Source organism: Thermobia domestica, chromosome 1 (assembly GCF_964235325.1).
Source record: "Thermobia domestica chromosome 1, izTheDome1.hap1.1, whole genome shotgun sequence".
NCBI classification, from domain to species: Eukaryota; Metazoa; Arthropoda; class Insecta; order Zygentoma; family Lepismatidae; genus Thermobia; species Thermobia domestica.
Genome location: NC_137454.1, coordinates 60,831 through 83,777, shown reverse-complemented (window position 1 = coordinate 83,777; position 22,947 = coordinate 60,831). Strand labels below are relative to the sequence as shown.

General features: G+C 34.5%; 1 protein-coding gene across 1 annotated transcript in view; it reads right to left on the bottom strand.

Annotated features, from left to right (window-relative positions):
* LOC145682958 (cytochrome P450 3A13-like) overlaps positions 1-22,191 on the bottom strand; it is a 29,924-nt gene extending 7,733 nt beyond the window's left edge. Inside the window, exons 1-2 of the mRNA XM_081754320.1 lie at positions 21,841-22,191; positions 1,369-1,686 (exon numbers count right to left, since the gene is read on the bottom strand). Coding sequence (XP_081610446.1) covers positions 1,369-1,686; positions 21,841-22,040 — 518 coding nt within the window. The 5' untranslated portion in view covers positions 22,041-22,191. The remainder of the gene's footprint in view (positions 1-1,368; positions 1,687-21,840) is intronic.
* Positions 22,192-22,947: the final 756 nt, after the last annotated feature.

Sequence of the window (22,947 nt, the reverse complement as noted above, 5' to 3'; positions counted from 1 at the left end):
AATCCCCAATAATGAGCCAGTTCTATACAAAGAGAAGGAAGAACATCTTGTTTTCTGTTCATTTTACCATAATGATTATGAATTACTTCTGGTTCAGTTTGATTCCTACTTTTAGAGCCATTCAAAAGTAGTATAAAGACTATCGATGGATAATTGTGAAAATATACAACTACGTATTAAAAGAAAAAGTAAACAGTTGAAATCATCTTTTATTGCTTATATGCGTTTCTCAACAGACAAATTTACTTCAAACAAATTCATCCCTTTAAAGACTCCATATTCAAAGATTTTACGTCCGGGTATATACTGTTAAGCTTATAGAAGGAAGAAAATTATTCAAGTTCTTTTACATCATTCAACAGGATATGAAGACAGGAATTTTTAATTCCTGGAAAGTCGATAGCGTGATAGTTGAGACGATCAGTTGAGTTTGGTTGTATTTTAGCTAATGGATGCATAAACCTTAACCGATACAGTCATTTCTTACTATTCAAGTAATAAAAGCAAGTTCAATATACATGTTAATAAAGAAATTGGTATAAACGTAAATTATTTATACTTAGGCCGAGTTGAATAATCAGGTTTGTGAGATCTTTTTTTTTCTGGGAAAAGCTCGATTGTCTTTGAATTGCCGAAAACATCCGACGATAATGTAAATGAAGAATCTATGATGCACAAGAATGACAAAAATTGAAATATGAGCAAAGTGTGAGATTAATCACGAATTGTGTTGTGCTATTAACTTTCAACTATTAATGAATTACAAAAGAAAAAAAAATGAGGCTAAGGTGATACAAAAGTATTTATGGGAAGTTTGTGCTTAGGTGCCAAGTTATTGTGCGTTATCGTGAGAGAAAGTTTGATCTCGTCTCAAAAAATTGAAAGTTGATAGCATAATTAGTTTATTTTCTTACGCATCTGTGGTTAAATACTTGTTTAAAATAAAAAGATTTTCTGACCACGTGGTAAAGGAGTTCAACACTATTCGGGAGCTCAACAGTCCTACTTCCAAAAGTGCGACCACCATACAAACAAATACATAGATACCAAGGAGACTATTTTGTATACAAGTATTGCCACTGGTACTTAGTTTCTAATGTATGTGTTTGAAAGGGCAATCCCGATTTAAGTTTTTATATTTAGTGCAATTACTAATCACATATCATTACCTCAAAAACGGAAACAATCGTAAGTCAGTAACACCCTTAAATGAAAACAATGAAAGCTACTTGCAAAATTTCTTAACTGCCATTTAAGATAATATTCATTAATATTGTCGTTGAAGCATTCAACAAATTATATTTTTCTTCCATTATGTTATCGGGTTTAAGTTAATTTTAACACCTACTAATCAATGCAGACACTTACTGTTTGACATCCTGAATAGGGTTCCGTTCAATATCCTTTTGTATTTCGTGAGTGATAGCCTCCGTACAATCCTTCATCATATCAAACATCCTCTTCAGTTTCCCTGATGTGAAAGTGGGCGTAAGGGCTGACCGTACAACCTTCCATTTCTCCCCGATAATGATGTCCAATATCTCTCCCGCTGGATGGCTAGTGCGCATGTCACGACGGCTATGGAACGAATCGAACTGCTTCACAGTTATCTCTCGAACTAGTTCAGGATCCACAGTGAAAATTTGAGGGTAGCGACCCTCGTACATTCCCCAGATTTTGCCATGTCTGAAAGAGATATATAAAAATAGTAGGTAGAGATAATGAACTTTGAAAGTAAACAATTTTCGTTACAGTCCATCTTTTGTTTTATCCCTGTGATATGTTTGTTACTGTCTGTATTTTGACTAAATTTCCAGATCCTCAGGCCCGTATCCACGGGGGGCTAGGGGGCCGGGCCCTCTAAACTTTGGCTGGCCCCAATAAAAGTTTCACGATAGGCTTGCAAATGAACTATAATATGGTGATGACGTATAATATGATTTTGTCGGGTGACCCTAACTTCTATCGGCCCCCCCTACATTATTGGGCTGGCTACGGGCCTGCAGATCCTTATATTATTTCATATTGCATTTAGGATACGTCATACGTATAATGTAACGTCTAAATTTAACTTATTCACAGCATGATCATTACTTGCATAGCACTGACATTTTATTCTTAATTCTGAATGTTCAGTTCTTCAACATAAAGATATTCTAAAGCTTCATTGGTTAATAAAGGATAATCATAGAGTAGTAGGCCCCGGCGTATATTGAGCCGAGTCAGCAAAAATTTTTGTGACGTCATAGGTCAAAGGTCAATGACCTTGGCCCGGGGTCAATGACCTAGGGGTACCTAGGACCACCCCCTCTAAATTTTGGCAGGGATACCATGGCCCACCCCCTAAATTTTGGCAGGGGTACATAGGACCACCCCCCTTAAATTTCGGAAATTGCCAAATCTAAAAATTTGGTATGGTAGCCTAGGATCATAGTATGTACCTCTATCAGTATTGGGTGTCTATGTCGTTCCCTTTCATGGGTAAAAAATTGCCAAAAATTCAAATTTCGGGGGTTTTTGACCTAATTTATCTTCTTGGATGAGGTGTTTTTACCCTATATGGTTATATGGGCGTATACAGGGGTCCATTAGCTTTCATAAGACATGGGTACATTAATGCACCCCTTGAAAAATTTGGGAGGGGTACCTTGGCCCACCCCTTAAATTTTGGAAATTGCCCAATTTCAACATTGGGTATTATAGTATAGGACCCTAATATGTATCACGATAAATTTGGATGGTCCACCTCGTCCCCTTTTAGGGGTACAAAATTGCCAAAAATATAAACGTAAGCAATACGTTATACCACGTGTTTGGTTTTCGGCCTAATTTATCTCCTTGGATGAGGTCCTATTACCTTATATAGTTATATGGGCGTATACAGGGGTCCATTCCCTTTCATAAGACATAGGTATATTAATGCACCCCTTGAAAAATTTGGGAGGGGTATATAGGACCACCCCCTTAAATTTTGGAAATTGCCAAATTTAAAAATTGGGTGTGGTAGCCTAGGACCATAGTATGTACCTCTATCAGTATTGGGTGTCTATGTCGTTCCCTTTCATGGGTAAAAAATTGCCAAAAATTCAAATTTCGGGGGTTTTGACCTAATTTATCCCCTTTGATGAGGTGTTATTACCCTATATAGTTATATGGGCGTATACAGGGGTCCATTACCTTTCATAAGACATGGGTATATTAATGCACCCCTTGAAAAATTTGGGAGGGGTACGTTGGCCCACCCCTTAAATTTTGGAAATTGACCAATTTCAACATTGGGTATTATAGTACCGGACCCTAATATGTATCATGATAAATTTGGGTGGTCCACCTCGTTCCCTTCTAGGGGTATAAAATTGCCAAATATATAAACGTAAGCAATACGTTATACCACGTGTTTGGTTTTTGACCTAATTTATCCCCTTTGATGAGGTGTTATTACCCTATATAGTTATATGGGCGTATACAGGGGTCCATTACCTTTCATAAGACATAGGTATATTAATGCACCCCTTGAAAATTTGGGAGGAGTACCTTGGCCCACCCCTTCAATTTTGGAAATTGCCCAATTTAAGCATTCGCTATCATAGTACATGACCTTAATATGTATCATGATAAATTTGGGTGGTCCACCTCGTTCCCTTTTAGAGGTACAAAATTGCCAAAATATAAACGTAAGCAATACGTTATACCACGTGTTTGGTTTTTTGACCTAATTTATCTCCTTGGATGAGGTCCTATTACCTTATATGGTTATATGGTTATGTATAGGGGTTTATTTCCTTTCATAAGACATAGGTACATTTGTGCACCCCGGGAGGGGTACCTTGGCCCACCCCTTAAATTTTGGAAATTGCTCATTTTATATATTTGGTATTATAGTACTGGACCCTAACATGTATTATGATAAATTTGGGTGGTCCACCTCGTTCCCTTTTAGGGGTACAAAATTGCCAAAAATATAAACGTAAGCAATACGTTGTACCACGTGTTTGGTATTTTGGCCCAATTTATCCCGTTTGATGTAGTCTTATTACCTTATATGATTATATGGTTATGTATAGGAGTTTATTGCCTATCATAAGACATAGGTACATTTGTGCACTCTGGGAGGGGTACCTTGGCCCACCCCTTAAATTTTAGAAATTGCTCATTTTATATATTTGGTATTATAGTACTGGACCCTAACATGTATTACTATAAATTTGGGTGGTTCATCTCGTTTCCTTTCACGGGTACGAAATTGCCAAATTTTAGTACAACCACGTGTTTCGTTTTTTGACCTAATTTATTCCCTTGGATGAGGTCCTATTACCTTATATGGTTATAATGTCATGTATAGGGGTCTATTTCTTATCATAAGACATAGGTACATTGATGCACCCCGGGAGGGGTATGGATGGTCCACCTTGTTCCCTTTCATGGGTAAAAAAATTGCCAAAATATAAACATAATCAATATGCTGCATCACGTGTTTGGTTTTTGGCCCAATTTATTCTGTTTGATGTGATCTTATTACCGTATATGGTTATATGGTCATGTATATAGGTTCATTTCCTATCATAAGACATGGGTACATTGATGCATCCTTTAAAAATTTGGGAGGGGTATCTTGGCTCATCCACTCGGTTTTAGAAATTGTTTAATATAAGCATTTGGTATCATAGTACAGGTCTCCAATATGTACCACTATAAATTTGGATGGTCCACATCGTTCCCTTTTCATAGGTAAAGAACTACCAAAAATCAAATTTCGGAGGTTATTGACCCCTATTTAGCATGTTATATGGATATGTACAGAGGTTTATTACCTTTATATGTTTATGTTCCCTTTTAAATTTGGGAATTATCAAATAACAAAATTCGGTAAACGTTTTCTAAGCCCATTGTAGATGTTGATGTTCCTCTTATGGTCAAATATTCAAAATTTAAATGTTATTGACCGGCTTTATTATTGAATAAGTACAGGATTTATTACTTTTTACATAAGACACAGGTGTATTTGTGTACCAATCTTAAATTTTGGAAGGGGTACATTTCTTATTGTCGTATCAATAATTGGTAATTGTTCTTAAAATTGGATAGTATCTTATTCATTGGGTAAATCATTATGATCACGTGATCAGTTAATGACCTATGATGGGATTAGGAGTCCAGGACATTGGTACATTGAAACTTTGTAGGATAATTTGATAATGCGTCATTGGTTTTGATTATTCCCGCCAAATATAAACGTAAGCAAGACGTTGTACCACGTGATTGTCCTTGATGAGGTAGTGTACAGGGATTCATTTCCTTTGTTGTGGTACTTCTTAAGTTTGAGTACACACACACACTTCTAGAAAACAGTTGGTTCTACTCAGGTAAACAATTGACGGACATTATTAACCTTATTGAACATATAATGATATGATTAACTCTAAGACTTAGGTATATCAAGAGAAGTATTCTTTAAATTTGGGAATGGTGATAAACAGAATTTTAACATAAGGTGCGAAATTTGAAACAATACATTGAACTTTAGTCACAGCTCATAGTCTAAGATCATTGGTGGTGATTGATTTGAAATCTGATAGCTAACCTTATTGAATCTTATGACTCATAGACGAAAGGCAATACATGCTACAACACTGGCAAAGTTATTGTTAATGCAATTTGATTGGTTGATCACTATCTTTCCTGCAATCTGATTGGTTGATCACTCTCTTTCGTGCAATCTGATTGGTTGATGATTTTCAAATCTTTGCTGTATTCAGTTTTAAGTTTTGTTTAACATTTAAAAATCTTGGTTTCGTTCAACATTTTGCACTCACTGATAAATATGATCAAAACCGTTTATTTGTTAATCGAATAGTTAAAAACCGGATAAAGTTTGATGGTTAACCGTGAAACGTAAAAATTTTTTAGTTTGAATTTTTTTTTGCTTGAAATTTTTTTGTTTTGAAAATTTTTTCGTTTCCAAATTTTTTTGTTTCAAAATTTTTTTCGTTTGAAATTTTTGTTTGAAAATTTTTTCGTTTGAAATTTTTTTGTTTGAAAATTTTTGTTCGAAAATTTTGTTTAAAATTTTTGTTTGAAATTTTTCGTTTCCAAATTTTTTGTTTGAAATTTTTTGTTTCTAAATTTTGTTTGAAATTTTTTTCGCTTCAAAATTTTGTTTGAATTTTTTCGTTTGAAATTTTTTGTTTAAAAATTTTTCGTTTGAAATTTTTTCGTTTCAAAATTTTGTTTAAAATTTTTGTTTGAAATTTTTTGTTTCAAAATTTTGTTTGGAAAATTTTGTTTGAATTTTTTTCGTTTGAACAGTTTTGTTTGGAAAATTTTGTTTCAAATTTTTTTTTGTTTGAAATTTTTTTTTGAAATTTTTGTTTGACATTTTTAAAAGTTTGTGCACTCATTAGTAAAGAACTGGAACTGTTAGAACTAAAACCTCTGGCAACATTGTGGTGCAATAGTACACGTCAGAACATGATAATGCAACGTCATCCGTTTTGCATCATCGTTCGAGTTAGTATTCATGATAACGTCATCATGGCTACTTGTCTGCAGTTTCTAAATACGCGTGATGTGATGAAATCATTTACCAAGATTACTGATTTACAACAGAATGTACCTTATAGAATCTTAGCTAGCCAAATGATCCCTACAAAGTTTGGAGTAAGAATCGTAGTGAAGCTTGAAAATGATAAGAATATAATTTTACCAGCAAGATATTTACCCATGGAAGCATCAAAACAAGAAGAACTGCTGCGTTTCTTAAATACTGGATCTGTATCTTTATGTTACAAAGGATTCTTGGGTCGAAGTCATCAATTTGAATTTAGTACATAGCCGGATTCGTCAGCAAAATCATGAATCAGCACATTAGACATAGTTGTATGAATTTGGTTGGTCGGCATGACGTCAGCAACTGTGATGAAATCATGAATCAGCACATTCGACATCAGCAATAACTATAAACCAGTAAATACAGTGTCATCCCACGAAATCATTTGAGTAAGTGCTTTTCAGAAGGAAAGATGTGTACTTCTAACGATAAAGAGTTCATCTTCGCAAGCTATTATCCAATAAATATATTTCAAACAAAACATGTGATGATTGGTATCAGTGCTAGAACATTTGAACCTGTGATTCGATTGGGCAAAGCAGAACAATTTGGTGTACAACTGACCTGTGAAGAATGGCACGAATCGACCAAATGAATGATTATTTTCATGATGAGCTAAATGTGACCATAGTCAAATCATTAGGCTCAAATCATGAAGTGGTGCTACGTACAGTCCTCGAAGAGAAGATGGTGCTGTTACGTAAAAAGAGTACATTCCATGTCCCTCGAAATATGGTGTATCTAACACAAACGGAATGGAACAAATTTATCAGTGTATTTCAGTGTGTGAAACATGCAGTGGAAGTGTGCAACAAAACTAGTATATTCCTGAAAAAGTACTATTTTGAAAAATGTGTTATGCATATTGTACAACATGTATCTAGATACTGTGATGGTTGTCAACATCGTTCGTGGGTGCATACCTGTATTGATAAACAGTTTATTTGTGATCAAATGGACATTGAGTTTCCACCAATTGATATTGCATTAGACCTTAAAAGACTTCAATTGGAATTAAAATTATATGCTAAAGACAAACTAGTGCAAGAAGTTCAAAATACATTGTATCGACAATATCCAGAACCACTATCTGGTATGGATGTATGTGGAGTGTAATAAAATGATCCATTTCAATGAATTGTGTTTTTTTCATTTCAAGTACAACCCCAGGTTCTGACGTGTACTATTGCACCATAATGTTGCCAGAGGTTTTAGTTCTAACAGTTCCAGTTCTTTACTAATGAGTGCACAAACTTTTAAAAATGTCAAACAAAAATTTCAAAAAAAAATTTCAAACAAAAAAAATTTGAAACAAAATTTTCCAAACAAAACTGTTCAAACGAAAAAAATTCAAACAAAATTTTCCAAACAAAATTTTGAAACAAAAAATTTCAAACAAAAATTTTAAACAAAATTTTGAAACGAAAAAATTTCAAACGAAAAATTTTTAAACAAAAAATTTCAAACGAAAAAATTCAAACAAAATTTTGAAGCGAAAAAAATTTCAAACAAAATTTTGAAACAAAAAAATTTCAAACAAAAAATTTGGAAACGAAAAATTTCAAACAAAAATTTTAAACAAAATTTTCGAACAAAAATTTTCAAACAAAAAAATTTCAAACGAAAAAATTTTCAAACAAAAATTTCAAACGAAAAAAATTTTGAAACAAAAAAATTTGGAAACGAAAAAATTTTCAAAACAAAAAAAATTTCAAGCAAAAAAAATTTCAAACTAAAAAATTTTTACGTTTCACGGTTAACCGTCAAACTTTATCCGGTTTTTAACTATTCGATTAACAAATAAACGGTTTTGATCATATTTATCAGTGAGTGCAAAATGTTGAACGAAACCAAGATTTTTAAATGTTAAACAAAACTTAAAACTGAATACAGCAAAGATTTGAAAATCATCAACCAATCAGATTGCACGAAAGATAGTGATCAACCAATCAGATTGCAGGAAAGATAGTGATCAACCAATCAAATTGCATTAACAATAACTTTGCCAGTGTTGTAGCATGTATTGCCTTTCGTCTATGAGTCATAAGATTCAATAAGGTTAGCTATCAGATTTCAAATCAATCACCACCAATGATCTTAGACTATGAGCTGTGACTAAAGTTCAATGTATTGTTTCAAATTTCGCACCTTATGTTAAAATTCTGTTTATCACCATTCCCAAATTTAAAGAATACTTCTCTTGATATACCTAAGTCTTAGAGTTAATCATATCATTATATGTTCAATAAGGTTAATAATGTCCGTCAATTGTTTACCTGAGTAGAACCAACTGTTTTCTAGAAGTGTGTGTGTGTACTCAAACTTAAGAAGTACCACAACAAAGGAAATGAATCCCTGTACACTACCTCATCAAGGACAATCACGTGGTACAACGTCTTGCTTACGTTTATATTTGGCGGGAATAATCAAAACCAATGACGCATTATCAAATTATCCTACAAAGTTTCAATGTACCAATGTCCTGGACTCCTAATCCCATCATAGGTCATTAACTGATCACGTGATCATAATGATTTACCCAATGAATAAGATACTATCCAATTTTAAGAACAATTACCAATTATTGATACGACAATAAGAAATGTACCCCTTCCAAAATTTAAGATTGGTACACAAATACACCTGTGTCTTATGAAAAAAGTAATAAATCCTGTACTTATTCAATAATAAAGAAGGTCAATAACATTTAAATTTTGAATATTTGACCATAAGAGGAACATCAACATCTACAATGGGCTTAGAAAACGTTTACCGAATTTTGTTATTTGATAATTCCCAAATTTAAAAGGGAACATAAACATATAAAGGTAATAAACCTCTGTACATATCCATATAACATGCTAAATAGGGGTCAATAACCTCCGAAATTTGATTTTTGGTAGTTCTTTACCTATGAAAAGGGAACGATGTGGACCATCCAAATTTATAGTGGTACATATTGGAGACCTGTACTATGATACCAAATGCTTATATTAAACAATTTCTAAAACCGAGTGGATGAGCCAAGATACCCCTCCCAAATTTTTAAAGGATGCATCAATGTACCCATGTCTTATGATAGGAAATGAACCTATATACATGACCATATAACCATATACGGTAATAAGATCACATCAAACAGAATAAATTGGGCCAAAAACCAAACACGTGATGCAGCATATTGATTATGTTTATATTTTGGCAATTTTTTTACCCATGAAAGGGAACAAGGTGGACCATCCATACCCCTCCCGGGGTGCATCAATGTACCTATGTCTTATGATAAGAAATAGACCCCTATACATGACATTATAACCATATAAGGTAATAGGACCTCATCCAAGGGAATAAATTAGGTCAAAAAACGAAACACGTGGTTGTACTAAAATTTGGCAATTTCGTACCCGTGAAAGGAAACGAGATGAACCACCCAAATTTATAGTAATACATGTTAGGGTCCAGTACTATAATACCAAATATATAAAATGAGCAATTTCTAAAATTTAAGGGGTGGGCCAAGGTACCCCTCCCAGAGTGCACAAATGTACCTATGTCTTATGATAGGCAATAAACTCCTATACATAACCATATAATCATATAAGGTAATAAGACTACATCAAACGGGATAAATTGGGCCAAAATACCAAACACGTGGTACAACGTATTGCTTACGTTTATATTTTTGGCAATTTTGTACCCCTAAAAGGGAACGAGGTGGACCACCCAAATTTATCATAATACATGTTAGGGTCCAGTACTATAATACCAAATATATAAAATGAGCAATTTCCAAAATTTAAGGGGTGGGCCAAGGTACCCCTCCCGGGGTGCACAAATGTACCTATGTCTTATGAAAGGAAATAAACCCCTATACATAACCATATAACCATATAAGGTAATAGGACCTCATCCAAGGAGATAAATTAGGTCAAAAAACCAAACACGTGGTATAACGTATTGCTTACGTTTATATTTTGGCAATTTTGTACCTCTAAAAGGGAACGAGGTGGACCACCCAAATTTATCATGATACATATTAAGGTCATGTACTATGATAGCGAATGCTTAAATTGGGCAATTTCCAAAATTGAAGGGGTGGGCCAAGGTACTCCTCCCAAATTTTCAAGGGGTGCATTAATATACCTATGTCTTATGAAAGGTAATGGACCCCTGTATACGCCCATATAACTATATAGGGTAATAACACCTCATCAAAGGGGATAAATTAGGTCAAAAACCAAACACGTGGTATAACGTATTGCTTACGTTTATATATTTGGCAATTTTATACCCCTAGAAGGGAACGAGGTGGACCACCCAAATTTATCATGATACATATTAGGGTCCGGTACTATAATACCCAATGTTGAAATTGGTCAATTTCCAAAATTTAAGGGGTGGGCCAACGTACCCCTCCCAAATTTTTCAAGGGGTGCATTAATATACCCATGTCTTATGAAAGGTAATGGACCCCTGTATACGCCCATATAACTATATAGGGTAATAACACCTCATCAAAGGGGATAAATTAGGTCAAAACCCCCGAAATTTGAATTTTTGGCAATTTTTTACCCATGAAAGGGAACGACATAGACACCCAATACTGATAGAGGTACATACTATGGTCCTAGGCTACCACACCCAATTTTTAAATTTGGCAATTTCCAAAATTTAAGGGGGGTGGTCCTATATACCCCTCCCAAATTTTTCAAGGGGTGCATTAATATACCTATGTCTTATGAAAGGGAATGGACCCCTGTATACGCCCATATAACTATATAAGGTAATAGGACCTCATCCAAGGAGATAAATTAGGCCGAAAACCAAACACGTGGTATAACGTATTGCTTACGTTTATATTTTTGGCAATTTTGTACCCCTAAAAGGGGACGAGGTGGACCATCCAAATTTATCGTGATACATATTAGGGTCCTATACTATAATACCCAATGTTGAAATTGGGCAATTTCCAAAATTTAAGGGGTGGGCCAAGGTACCCCTCCCAAATTTTTCAAGGGGTGCATTAATGTACCCATGTCTTATGAAAGCTAATGGACCCCTGTATACGCCCATATAACCATATAGGGTAAAAACACCTCATCCAAGAAGATAAATTAGGTCAAAAACCCCCGAAATTTGAATTTTTGGCAATTTTTTACCCATGAAAGGGAACAACATAGACACCCAATACTGATAGAGGTACATACTATGATCCTAGGCTACCATACCAAATTTTTAGATTTGGCAATTTCCGAAATTTAAGGGGGGTGGTCCTATGTACCCCTGCCAAAATTTAGGGGGTGGGCCATGGTACCCCTGCCAAAATTTAGAGGGGGTGGTCCTAGGTACCCCTAGGTCATTGACCCCGGGCCAAGGTCATTGACCTTTGACCTATGACGTCACAAAAATTTTTGCTGACTCGGCTCAATATACGCCGGGGCCTACTACTCATAGGAACATATTCACTTCGCATTTTGTTTTCAGGTGATTATAGGTATAAGGGAAAAGCATTCAAAGTTGAGACTTGTCACCAATCTTGAGATACTTTGATGACACCCGGTTCATTCTGATCTGAAATTATTGATAAACTGCCCCTTAATGTACGACAGACATTAAATAAAATACAACAATCCGGTATATTCATACGGACACTAGTTTGAATTACATCTCTTGGTAATTAATCTTTTCCGAAGTGCTGAGTAGTCTCTGCACACTTCAGAGAACGCTGCACCAACGATAGAAAATAGGATTGGAGGAATCAGGAAAATTGAATTCTGGTAACCGCACAAAACTTCAATGATATCCGTTCACTTAAGCTAACTACTGACAATTGACTGCTTTCTTAGGTTTTCGAATCCTATTTTCTGACAGATTTTAAAAAAATTATACTTCCGTTACCACTAAGTGTAAAGGTTTAGAATGTGTATTCATTTGTCTTCCTCGTCATTAATTTGCTTATTCAGCGAATTAGGAACCACTTTATTAAATGTGCCAAAACTACAATTTACGTGATTTCCCACATATGTTAATATTTTTTCCGTACTTTTGAAAATAAATGGAGTTTACTGAGATCTGAATATATATAGATTAATTAAGAGCTCGACAGCAGTTTATGTCCAACTTGATCCTTTCTGAATTCAAATAGTTCTTCTTTTACTCTCAATGAACCAGATGATAAACATAAGGAGCAGACCGAAATACATAACCTTTGAAATGGTAATACTGCCACGGAAAGAAGATCAAATATAGTTTTGCAGATACAGCAATCGTGGATATAAGAATACTTGAGCACTGGCAACACTTTTATAATTTCTACCACGTCTCTCCTTCCTCTTCTTGACTCTTTTTTGTTGTTGTGGGCCTCTGCTCCGAAAGTAAAGGCATCAGGTGAAGAGATGGATCGCTAAGTTGGAAATGACTGTTATTCTCAATGCCAAACTTTACAAATCATTTAAAAATTACCTATTTTTCATCTGGATATTTATAAATACCTAATTATTTTGTCTGTCCAATTAGAACAAGGTTCTGGTTTTGCTACTACAGCTAAATAATCACAACTTAGCGATAAATCGATTCGGATAATCGTAATCTATCTTAGCCTATATATCTCGTACATCATGATACTCAGTGGAGATTTCAGAAGATTCTTGCCCCGGTGAGTGGTAACTTACAATTCATGAGGAGTAAAAACAGTACAGTATCTTTATTGGTAACCAGTGACGATTTCAGATTTTCCCTTGCGAGGACTTTTAATGCATGAGAGTGTCAAAAGTAGTCCCAAAATACTGGTAACCACATTGTGCACGATCGGGAATATGGCCAGATTTTTTTTTTTTCTAGCTGTTGCGAGAGATTCCTCTTTCGGGCTCTGAGCTGTCTAGAAGAATGGAGAAAATTATCTTGGTTGAAAGAAAGAAAGAAAAAAATGAGGAAATATTAGAAATGGGAGGGGCAAATATACCCTTATAGATGTAATAAGACTCGCTGGAAGGAACTGTATCACGAGGGTTGTAATATAAAGTATGGTGGAAGGAAAAAGAGAGAAAAGACGAAAGGTACTACTATTAAAACAATAAAAAAGCTTACGCGAAGACAAAGAGGTTAGCTGAAGACCGCTGGACCTGAAAACTTCTCAGTTGGCGGCAAATGACGACAGAATAGTATGACTATCATGATTATTGTCTTTTTTCGTTTGCTGTCTGCTCCTTATGTCTGTTTTCAGGCGTAAAAATGAAAATGCTTGTTTTAAATGGAGCTGGGTAGCCAAGTTCATTTTATTACTTGTAAACTTAACTGCATTAATTTCAAGACCAATCCTCTTAAACGTCGTTGAACAGAATTACAGATTTATTATTTTTTTTAATGAGTATTAGATTGCTAATAACACATTACAACATTCGACTGATGAAGTAATGTTTTTTCGCTGAAAGGTCAATGGGCGTCGATATTTTATCATAATATTTATACGTCGACCTGTGTTTATTTGACCTCTTCATCCGATTTAAGGATTCTAGTAGTTTAGACTGGAAAATTCTATATGAATCAAACAGAATGAGCAGCAGGCAGTCAACGTTGAGACAAATAAGTAAGTTGTCTACTTTTTTGGAAGATGGTCGTGGTAGAAATAATCAATAATATTGATTACATAATATGACAAGCACATGCTATTTATCGCTGTAGAATAAAAGAAAAAATACATCTTTTACATAATTTGTAAGAAGCTTGGTTTATCAAAATTTCTTTGCATGTTTGTTCTGTCTGTCCGTCCGTCCGTTAGGGAGACACAAAATCTCAATAACTACTTGATGGTTCACCAACAAATTTTGCCAGGGTGTGGAGAGTCAAAGTTAGGAAATGGAGTTCGTTGATGGAGATGATCTGTCCACCGAAGTGGTAGAAATTAACCAAATTTGTTTTTAAGGTTAATCACCATAAAGCAAAAGCACTAGAGATACCGACAGAGGCGGATCCAAGGGGGGGAGGCAGAAGAGGAAGCTTTCTTATTTTATATATAAATAAAACCCATCCCGGAGTTTGGAACTCTCAAAAAATAGTTCCAAGTAGCAGTATTACAACCCAGCACCCCCCCCCAGAAGTCTGTCCTGGATCCGCCTCTGGATACCGAGAAGCAGTTTCCTGCAGTCGATTAAGCGTCTCAACAATCCTCCTCGCCTTCATCCCTAACTCTCTACTAAAACCGGAAGTGATAGCAATCCACTATAACTTCCGGTTTTTATATTGGTCCATATAAAGCAAAAATGATAAAGAGACAGCGGGAAGCGTTCTTGAAGAATCGAATGAACGTTCTAAGAATAGGAACCGTCTTCTGTCTTAACCAGTGACGGTCAGGTGCCATCACGGGTCCTTGGCTACAGTTAGCTGTGGACCTCCCGATCGAGAAACTTTCCAAAACGTATCTTCGGTACAAATGATGATTAAGTTTATATAAATTATTTTAAATATGTTTATATAACGATAAATGGCAAGGTAATAAATATTTAAGCAATATCATAATATAAGTTTGCGTACACGTGGGAGACCCGGGTTCGATTCCCGGCGGGAGCTCCTGTGGTTCGGATTCCATGTTAATCAGTAGGTCCACGTCTCATATAGCCTCGCTGCTGAAAGGGACGCTAAACTAAATCAACTCAACTCAATGATATAAGTTTCGGCGCAAGTCAGTTCAGCACTGCTCGGCATCAACTGATAAAGGTATGAGTGAAATAAAGAGAAATGTGTTACATAACTTTATCACGTTGTCATATGATACAGTGACCAAATTAGGCGAAACGTGTATAGTTGTATACAATTTATTTTACATTATGAGAACTAATGACAGACATTTACAGTGTATTCCAAATATTATCTTGCCACACAGCTGTAACAAGAAGAAAATATTGGAATAACCAGCAAAGTGAAGCCAATTTCTGATTAAGACACAGAAATAAATTGCTGCTTACTACTAATAAATGATTGCAATATTATAAAACACGTAGTTGTGAAATTGAAGGTGACGTAGACACAAAGTAAAGGGTTCAGGAATATATCAACTCATTAACTTTTTCTTCAACACACTTCGTTCGTCAGCGCAATTTCATGAATGATTTTAATTTCATTCAAATTCATAAAAAAGTGTCTCTATATATTCATTAACATTAATGTTCTCACCTAAAGAAGATCTAAGTTCGTCTTTAATCATTTTCAATTTCGAAGAAACTGGCTCGCAGGTAATTACGGATGGATGAGTGGTCAAAATGGACATTATGAATTTAGAAACATAATTTTTTTTAATAATCCATTTTTTTTAATAATCCAAAAGTTCATGGACAATAGGAAATGCAGAAGACAGACATTTGTAACATTTCTTTTTAGTACCACACTGAGTTTCACCCTTTTCCTTTCTGTCTTCAGGTTCCTCTTCAGATGTCACACCTTCATTTGAATCATCATTTATCATCATTACTTGTACTACTCACAACTTAGCACACTTCTTTCTCTTGTAGATCTTTATGCTTTTTACTAAAATCTGGATTGAAATTACAGTACTGTTTTGCAAACTGTTTCAGTTCTAACAAGAACTTACTTGTATTCAACTTTGCCAAGTGAGAAATAGTTTGCAAACAATCATAAGGAAAATTTTCCATTTTCATTGCAACTACCTAGGTATATCCAGACCAGTGAATAAGTCCAGGCGGCCAGTTATGTAACTAGCTAGGCCAGTTATGTACTTGAATCTGAACCCACAAAGTGGGGGTGATGTATATATATTTCCTGAAAGCTTGGGTCAAGGTAAGATCAAAACCCGTTACCAAAATTGGGGAGGTCTCATGCATTCCGCTTGAGGGCAGCGCTTTACTCATTTTAATTAAAATCTTTAAGCGTGTATATAAAGTCCGTTGCAACCCCGAAAAATCTGAAAGGGTGAGACAGATATGAAAACAGAAAAACATGTCTTTCAACGTTTCAAAAGTACAACGTATCAAAGCAAAATAAATTGTCCCAGGCTCCCTCACAGGGTCCCAGACGGAGACCAACTCAAAATGTTGAAATGGAAAAGGGGTTCAAGTTGTGTATCGTATGAAGGCTCGTGTGAAGTGAAAGATGAAACAAGTCTCGACTCTTAATGACAAGCCTGTGCAAAAAGGCGGTCGGTCAAAATCTTAAAAAAAAAAAAAAATCTTTGAAAAGCTTATGTCCATAAATATTTCTTCCATGGGGAATGTTTCGGTCATCCTTATATCACCCCCTCCCCCCAAAACTAAAGGATTGAAGTGTATATTAGACAAGATGCTTTACCCAAAATGTCAGCTTTAACTATATGACAAACGTAAGTAGAAACTATAATACAGTGAAACCTCTGAATAACGGACACCAACGGGACATGAATTTTTGTCCGCTATTGAGAGGTGTCCGTTACAGAGAGGTTACAGAAATTTACTTTCTCACAATGGTAATTGTATGCAGTAATATATAGTAAATGCATTATGTATCAGCGTAGATACGGAAAATTCAATATGAAAATACTCTATTTAGTACGTATTTGAATTACTGGGAGGGATGAAGGAGAAATTCATTTCTGTTAAATATTGTTATTACTGGAGAATGTGTTAATATATTAGTTCTTTGGCGGAATGGATGAAAAGGCAAGTTATTGGAAGCACATATGTTTATTGACCCAGTCCCAATCACAAAGAATATTCTCTTAGTAAAAGTGAAAAGGAAGCCGGGAAACCCCAAACCCAGACTTGTTCCAGTATCATACGTAAAAGAAAACTGTTGCTTTTCCAAAAACATAAGAGTCGTTGAAAATATTATTGTAAAACAAACAATATTTTGTTATTTAAGAAATTGTCGGAAAAGATGCAAGGCCCAGATGAAAACGAACTAAATTTGTTAGGGAAGGGAAGATCTTTTGCATGGAATTCTTGGCCTTACGACTGACCCTGCATGAGTGTTATTACTTATTGTAGTTTTTCTAGGATTTCCATCAGAAAACAGTTTATTGCGGGCATAAATAAAGAAGAATTTTAAGTTCAGCTTGAAGCTGTTCTGTTTGATGGTTCACCAGGTCTAGACTCATGATAGATACACTTGTGGGGAGAAGACTTTTCTGTCTCCTGTAATATATCGCAGAACCGAGAAAAATTCCTGTCCGTTATGAAGAGGTTATTGAAACGTTTGGGGAAAAAAAGGACTGTCCGCGTCCGTATCTGAGAGTGTCCGTTAAAGAGAGGGTTTTGTTCCGTAAGAGAACATATAATTTTGCCGGGTCAAAAAACTCTGTCCGTATTATAGAGGTGTCCGTTATTGAGAGGTGTCCGTTAAGGGAGGTTTCACTGTAATAATATAAAGACGGTGGTGTTATCTTTTTGTTTTGGCTGTACGGCAGTGACACTTTCAATATTGATTCTTTATAAAAAATAATATATTACTCAGTTGGTGTTGCAAGTAGGGATGGCCACATTGTTTCGACAAATACTTTTTCTAAAAATGAATTTTTCGAAAACGAAAATTTTTCGAAAACGAAAAACGAAAAAAGTTTCGAAAAACGAAGAACGAACAATTTTTCGGAAAACGAAAAACGAAAAACGAAAAGTTTTTCGAAAAACAAAAAACGAAAAAATTTCGAAAAATGAAATATTTTTCGAAAAAACGAAAAACGAAAAATTTTTCGAAAAAGCGAAAAATGAAATTTCCGAAAATCGAAAAACAGACTTTTCGAAAAAGGCCATCGCTAGTTCCAAGTAAATTTACTTTATTTGATATTGACTGGCGATATTTGTAACACACCAATTTGGACTACGTATAACTTAAGCCATATGAGTCAGTTTAGGAATAATTGCAGAATGTTAACTTTATTAAATGTGGACACTAGCATACCAAAGCCTTTGTTTCTCGTTAAAAAAAAAAAAACATCAGACTTAAAACTACGTATTAGTATCTTTGATGTTGCTTAGGAAGGCTTCCGTCAACTGAATTATAAACTATTTGTGTAACTCAATGTCAGATACCCAGTTAGTATATTTCCTAACAAGTTACTGCTTTTTTCTTGTTTTTTTTTTTTTTTTGTTTCATTCATCATACGCCCTTATGGACAGGATACCAATCCTCTTCCTCAACTACTTTTAAAGTACGCCAAATGAAATATGCCTTTTTTCGTATCTCTTATGGTTCAGATTGGCTTCCCCACACCGCTATCAATTAGTGCCCGGCCTTAACGTGAGATCCAAAACATAGGTGTTCCATCGGGAGTCTAACTTGGGTCTTCACACAGGCGTACGATAACCATATTGGCACGAGGGAGTTCTTGTGTGTCACGTTAAGGTATTGGCCCATGTCTCATATAGCCTCGATGCTGAACAGGAAGCTAAACTAATCAATCAATCAACCAATATAGTGTCCCAGAACAAAACTTTCATATTTTGATTATTTTCTCCTCCCACGTACCAAATTTTCTAGATGGAAGCCTGTCTAAGAATATTGGAAAACTCCATGGGTCTTATGCAGAGTTGTTTTGACGTAGGATATAGGAAAGGTCTGACCAGTGATGAAAATTTTCCGATTCATAAAAACATACTCCACTTATTCCTACATCGTTGTTTAGCCGTGATGTGAGGTGGAAAATTTTCTTCTATATTTTTCCGGAAAAGTTTCCGTTTTTAACAAATATCAGTGATCAAGTTACAATCTCTCAGTATTCATAAAATTGATTATGTTAAAAAGTGAAAGATCGTTTAAAGAATCTGAAAATTTTCATGACAGACAATTTTCAGTACTATGTAGGAACAAGTGGAACAATTTTTCATGAATCGGAAAATTGTCTGTCCTGTACAGTGATGAAAATTTTCCGGAAAATTTTGAAATGGAAAATTTTCCGATTCTTGAAAACATACTCCACTTATTACTACATCGTTGTTTAGCCATGATGTGAGGTGGACATTTTTCTTCTATATTTTTCCGGAAAATCTTCCGTTCTTAACAAATATCAGTTATCAAGTAACAGTTCCTCAGTATTCAAAAACTTGATTGAAACCATGTATAGAAATGTTAAAAAGTGAAAGATCGTTTAAAGAATCTAAAACTTTTCATGGCTCAGACAATTTTCAGTACTATGTAGGAACAAATGAAACAATTTTTCATGAATCTCAGTATTTTCTGTCTTGTATGGAAAAATTGAAGAACTTTTTAAGAGTCGGACAATTTTAATCTTTTGAAGGAAAAAAAGTAAAACAATTTTTTGTGAATCGGAAAGTTTTATTGCTCTGTAGAAACAAGTGAAAGGAATTTTCATGAATCGGAAAATTTTCATCACGATGTAGAAACAAGTGAAAACAAACTTTTCATAGCCCGGACAATTTTGGATATTATGTATAGTGATGTTTGGTGGAAAATTCCACTATTTCTTCACAATAGGTATAGTGATGTTAGGTGTAGGACTGCCTATGTAATGAAATAACTACATCAAAGTTCCTTATGAAGATTGTTTTTGCAACAGAAAATAAGAAAAAATGATTTTATATCGTTTAACACTCGTAAATCATAATTTCAATATTGAAATTTTATATAATCAACATCTTAGAGCAGATATTTGTATTGTAAAACTACCATTATTATGTATAATAAAGTATTAGAAATGATGACGATTTGATAGAACAAGTGCATATTATATATATAAGAAATATGTTTCTTATTTTGCTAATTAAAATGAAATTACTTGTTGCTCTTTGAACGCAGCACTAATAGTGCAGCTTTCTATGTTTCTTTTTCTTTTATTATTTTATTGGAAGAACTACACAAATCAGCTTCTTTATTATTTATATTTCACTTTCTCTTCTGAATGAATATATGAATAAATAAATGTTTATTTCCAGAAAATGATCAGTATTTGCTTTCATGAGTTACTTAAACTCGAATTTTAGGTAGTCAAAAATTTACAGTAGACACTTTATATTATATCTACATATTTATAAATGTTGCAGTATGTAAATCTATAGAAGTAGTAAAGCTATGAGAAAACCGTCATATGGGTATTAAACTGACGAAATCTAATATTGTAAGATCAAAGGTGGATTCTGAGGGAAGAACGCATTGAAGTTTTTGAAACATTCTTGAAATGAAGAATCGTTAGATTTTCACTTCATGAAACTTTTTAATTTAATATTTATTAGCAATAAATTTTACGGCTAAACAACGATGTAGGAATAAGTGAAGTAAGTTTTTATGAATCGGAAAAGTTTCCGTTTCAAAATTTTCCGGAAAATTTTCATCACTGTACAGGATAGACAATATTTTGATTCATGAAAAATTGTTTCACTTGTTCCTACATAGTACTGAAAATTGAACCATGAAAATTTTCAGATTCCTTAAACGATCTTTCACTTTTTAACATTTCTATACATGAATTAAATCAATTTTATGAATATTGAGGAATTGTTACTTGATCACTGATATTTGTTAAGAACGGAAAATTTTCCGGAAAAATATAGAAGAAAATTTTCCACCTCACATCACGGCTAAGCAACGATGTAGGAATAAGTGGAGTATGTTTTTATGAATCGGAAAATTTTCCGGAAAATTTTCATAATTGATGTGCAGTTAAATATAATGGAAAATTTTCCACCTAACATCACTATACATAATATCCAAAATTGTCCGTCTTACGAAAAGTTTTTTCCACTTGTTTCTACGTCGTGATGGAAATTTTCCGATCTATGAAAATTCCTTTTACTTGTTTCTACAGAGCAATAAAACTTTCCGATTCACAAAAAGTTGTTTTACTCTTTGCTTCAAAACGATGAAAATTTTCCGACTCATAAAAAGTTCTTCAATTTTTCCATATATGACAGAAAATATTTCGATTCATGAAAAATTTTTTCATTTGTTCCTTTATAGTACTGAAAATTGTCTGAGCCATGAAAATTTTCAGATTCTTCAAACGATCTTTCAATTTTTAACATTTCTATACATGAATTCAACCAATTTTATGATTGCTGAGGAATTGTTACTTGATTACTGATATTTTTTAGAACGGAAAATTTTCCACCTCACACCACTAGTCCTAACTACTGCAGGTAATTTATGTTAGTCGAACTCTTTAGTATGACACTAATCGCGCGTCAGAACGACTCTGCATAAGGCCCTATAACACTAGTTTAATCACCCAGATAATAAACCACTCTGAACATAAGCAAGAAATTGTATATGCCCAAAGAAATTAAAATATGTTTACCTACTTTTTGAACAAATCAGTGTCCATTAACTGTAGAACAACTTTGTGGATATTTGGTACACTTCCTAAACAGAAGGTAGGTGGCACCACAGGTATCCTTAAGGATTCCAGATAGCCATAATGCCATGTAATGTATTTGTAAATCACTAATAAAAATGTCAAAACAACAGCCAGCACCAGAAATATATAATAAAAGATAGCCATGTCTCTCCCAGCAGCTAGTCACATACGCAACGGGAATCTAGCGAGACTTCCAGTCTTGAAACCCCTTTCACAGATATCGACGCCGCGTATTTACTAACCTTTGATCGTAATTTGTTGTTTACCGTTACGAAAACTGAGCATATGACGCAGTTTAATGTTGATTACATCCTGAATTTACTAATAAGTGATATTTTGTGTTATCTTTCTTTACAAAAGAATAAAAAAGGAAGAAGCACATGTTCCTTATTTGCTATTTACTGTACATAGTCATTACAAAATTGACATTATAATTGAAGTCATTACATAACGATTGCCCAATCATTTAACAGGAAAATTCGTTTGAAATAACTTTGTTCTCAGAAAAGATGGTTTCAAAAATTGTACACTAGTTTCTATGATCTTTGATATTTTAAATTTTATGTTAAATTTATCCTTTCAGACGTCCTTTTTTTTATGAACTTGTTTGTTTTGACAATATTTGTCAGTGCTGAGAACTCTGTTCAATTGGCTGGCCAACGTAAGCAGTTGAATAAATGACGGTCAATTATTGGCTGGCCAACATAGACCTATAGTGCTTTAGGAAAACATATTTTTCAATTTTATCTTTTCTAGTTACAGGTTCTCAACCATATCAGCCATTATCGTATTTTCGCCTCTTTTGGAAAGGGGGCGGTGGCTTAATGGTTGAGTGCTTACCTCTGCTGCGTGGAGTCCTTGGTTCGATCCCCTGCCAGATAAGTTTGTGGTGGACAGCATCGTTTCCTTGGGTTTCCTCTGGGTACTCCCGTTTCCTCCCACAACCTCATTCCACCATTTCCCTTAGCCTAAAGGGCATAATCGTGGGATGTAATACTGAAATATTTCTTTCCATTTCAAAGATCACTTTTAAATAGTCTGGAGGAAACAT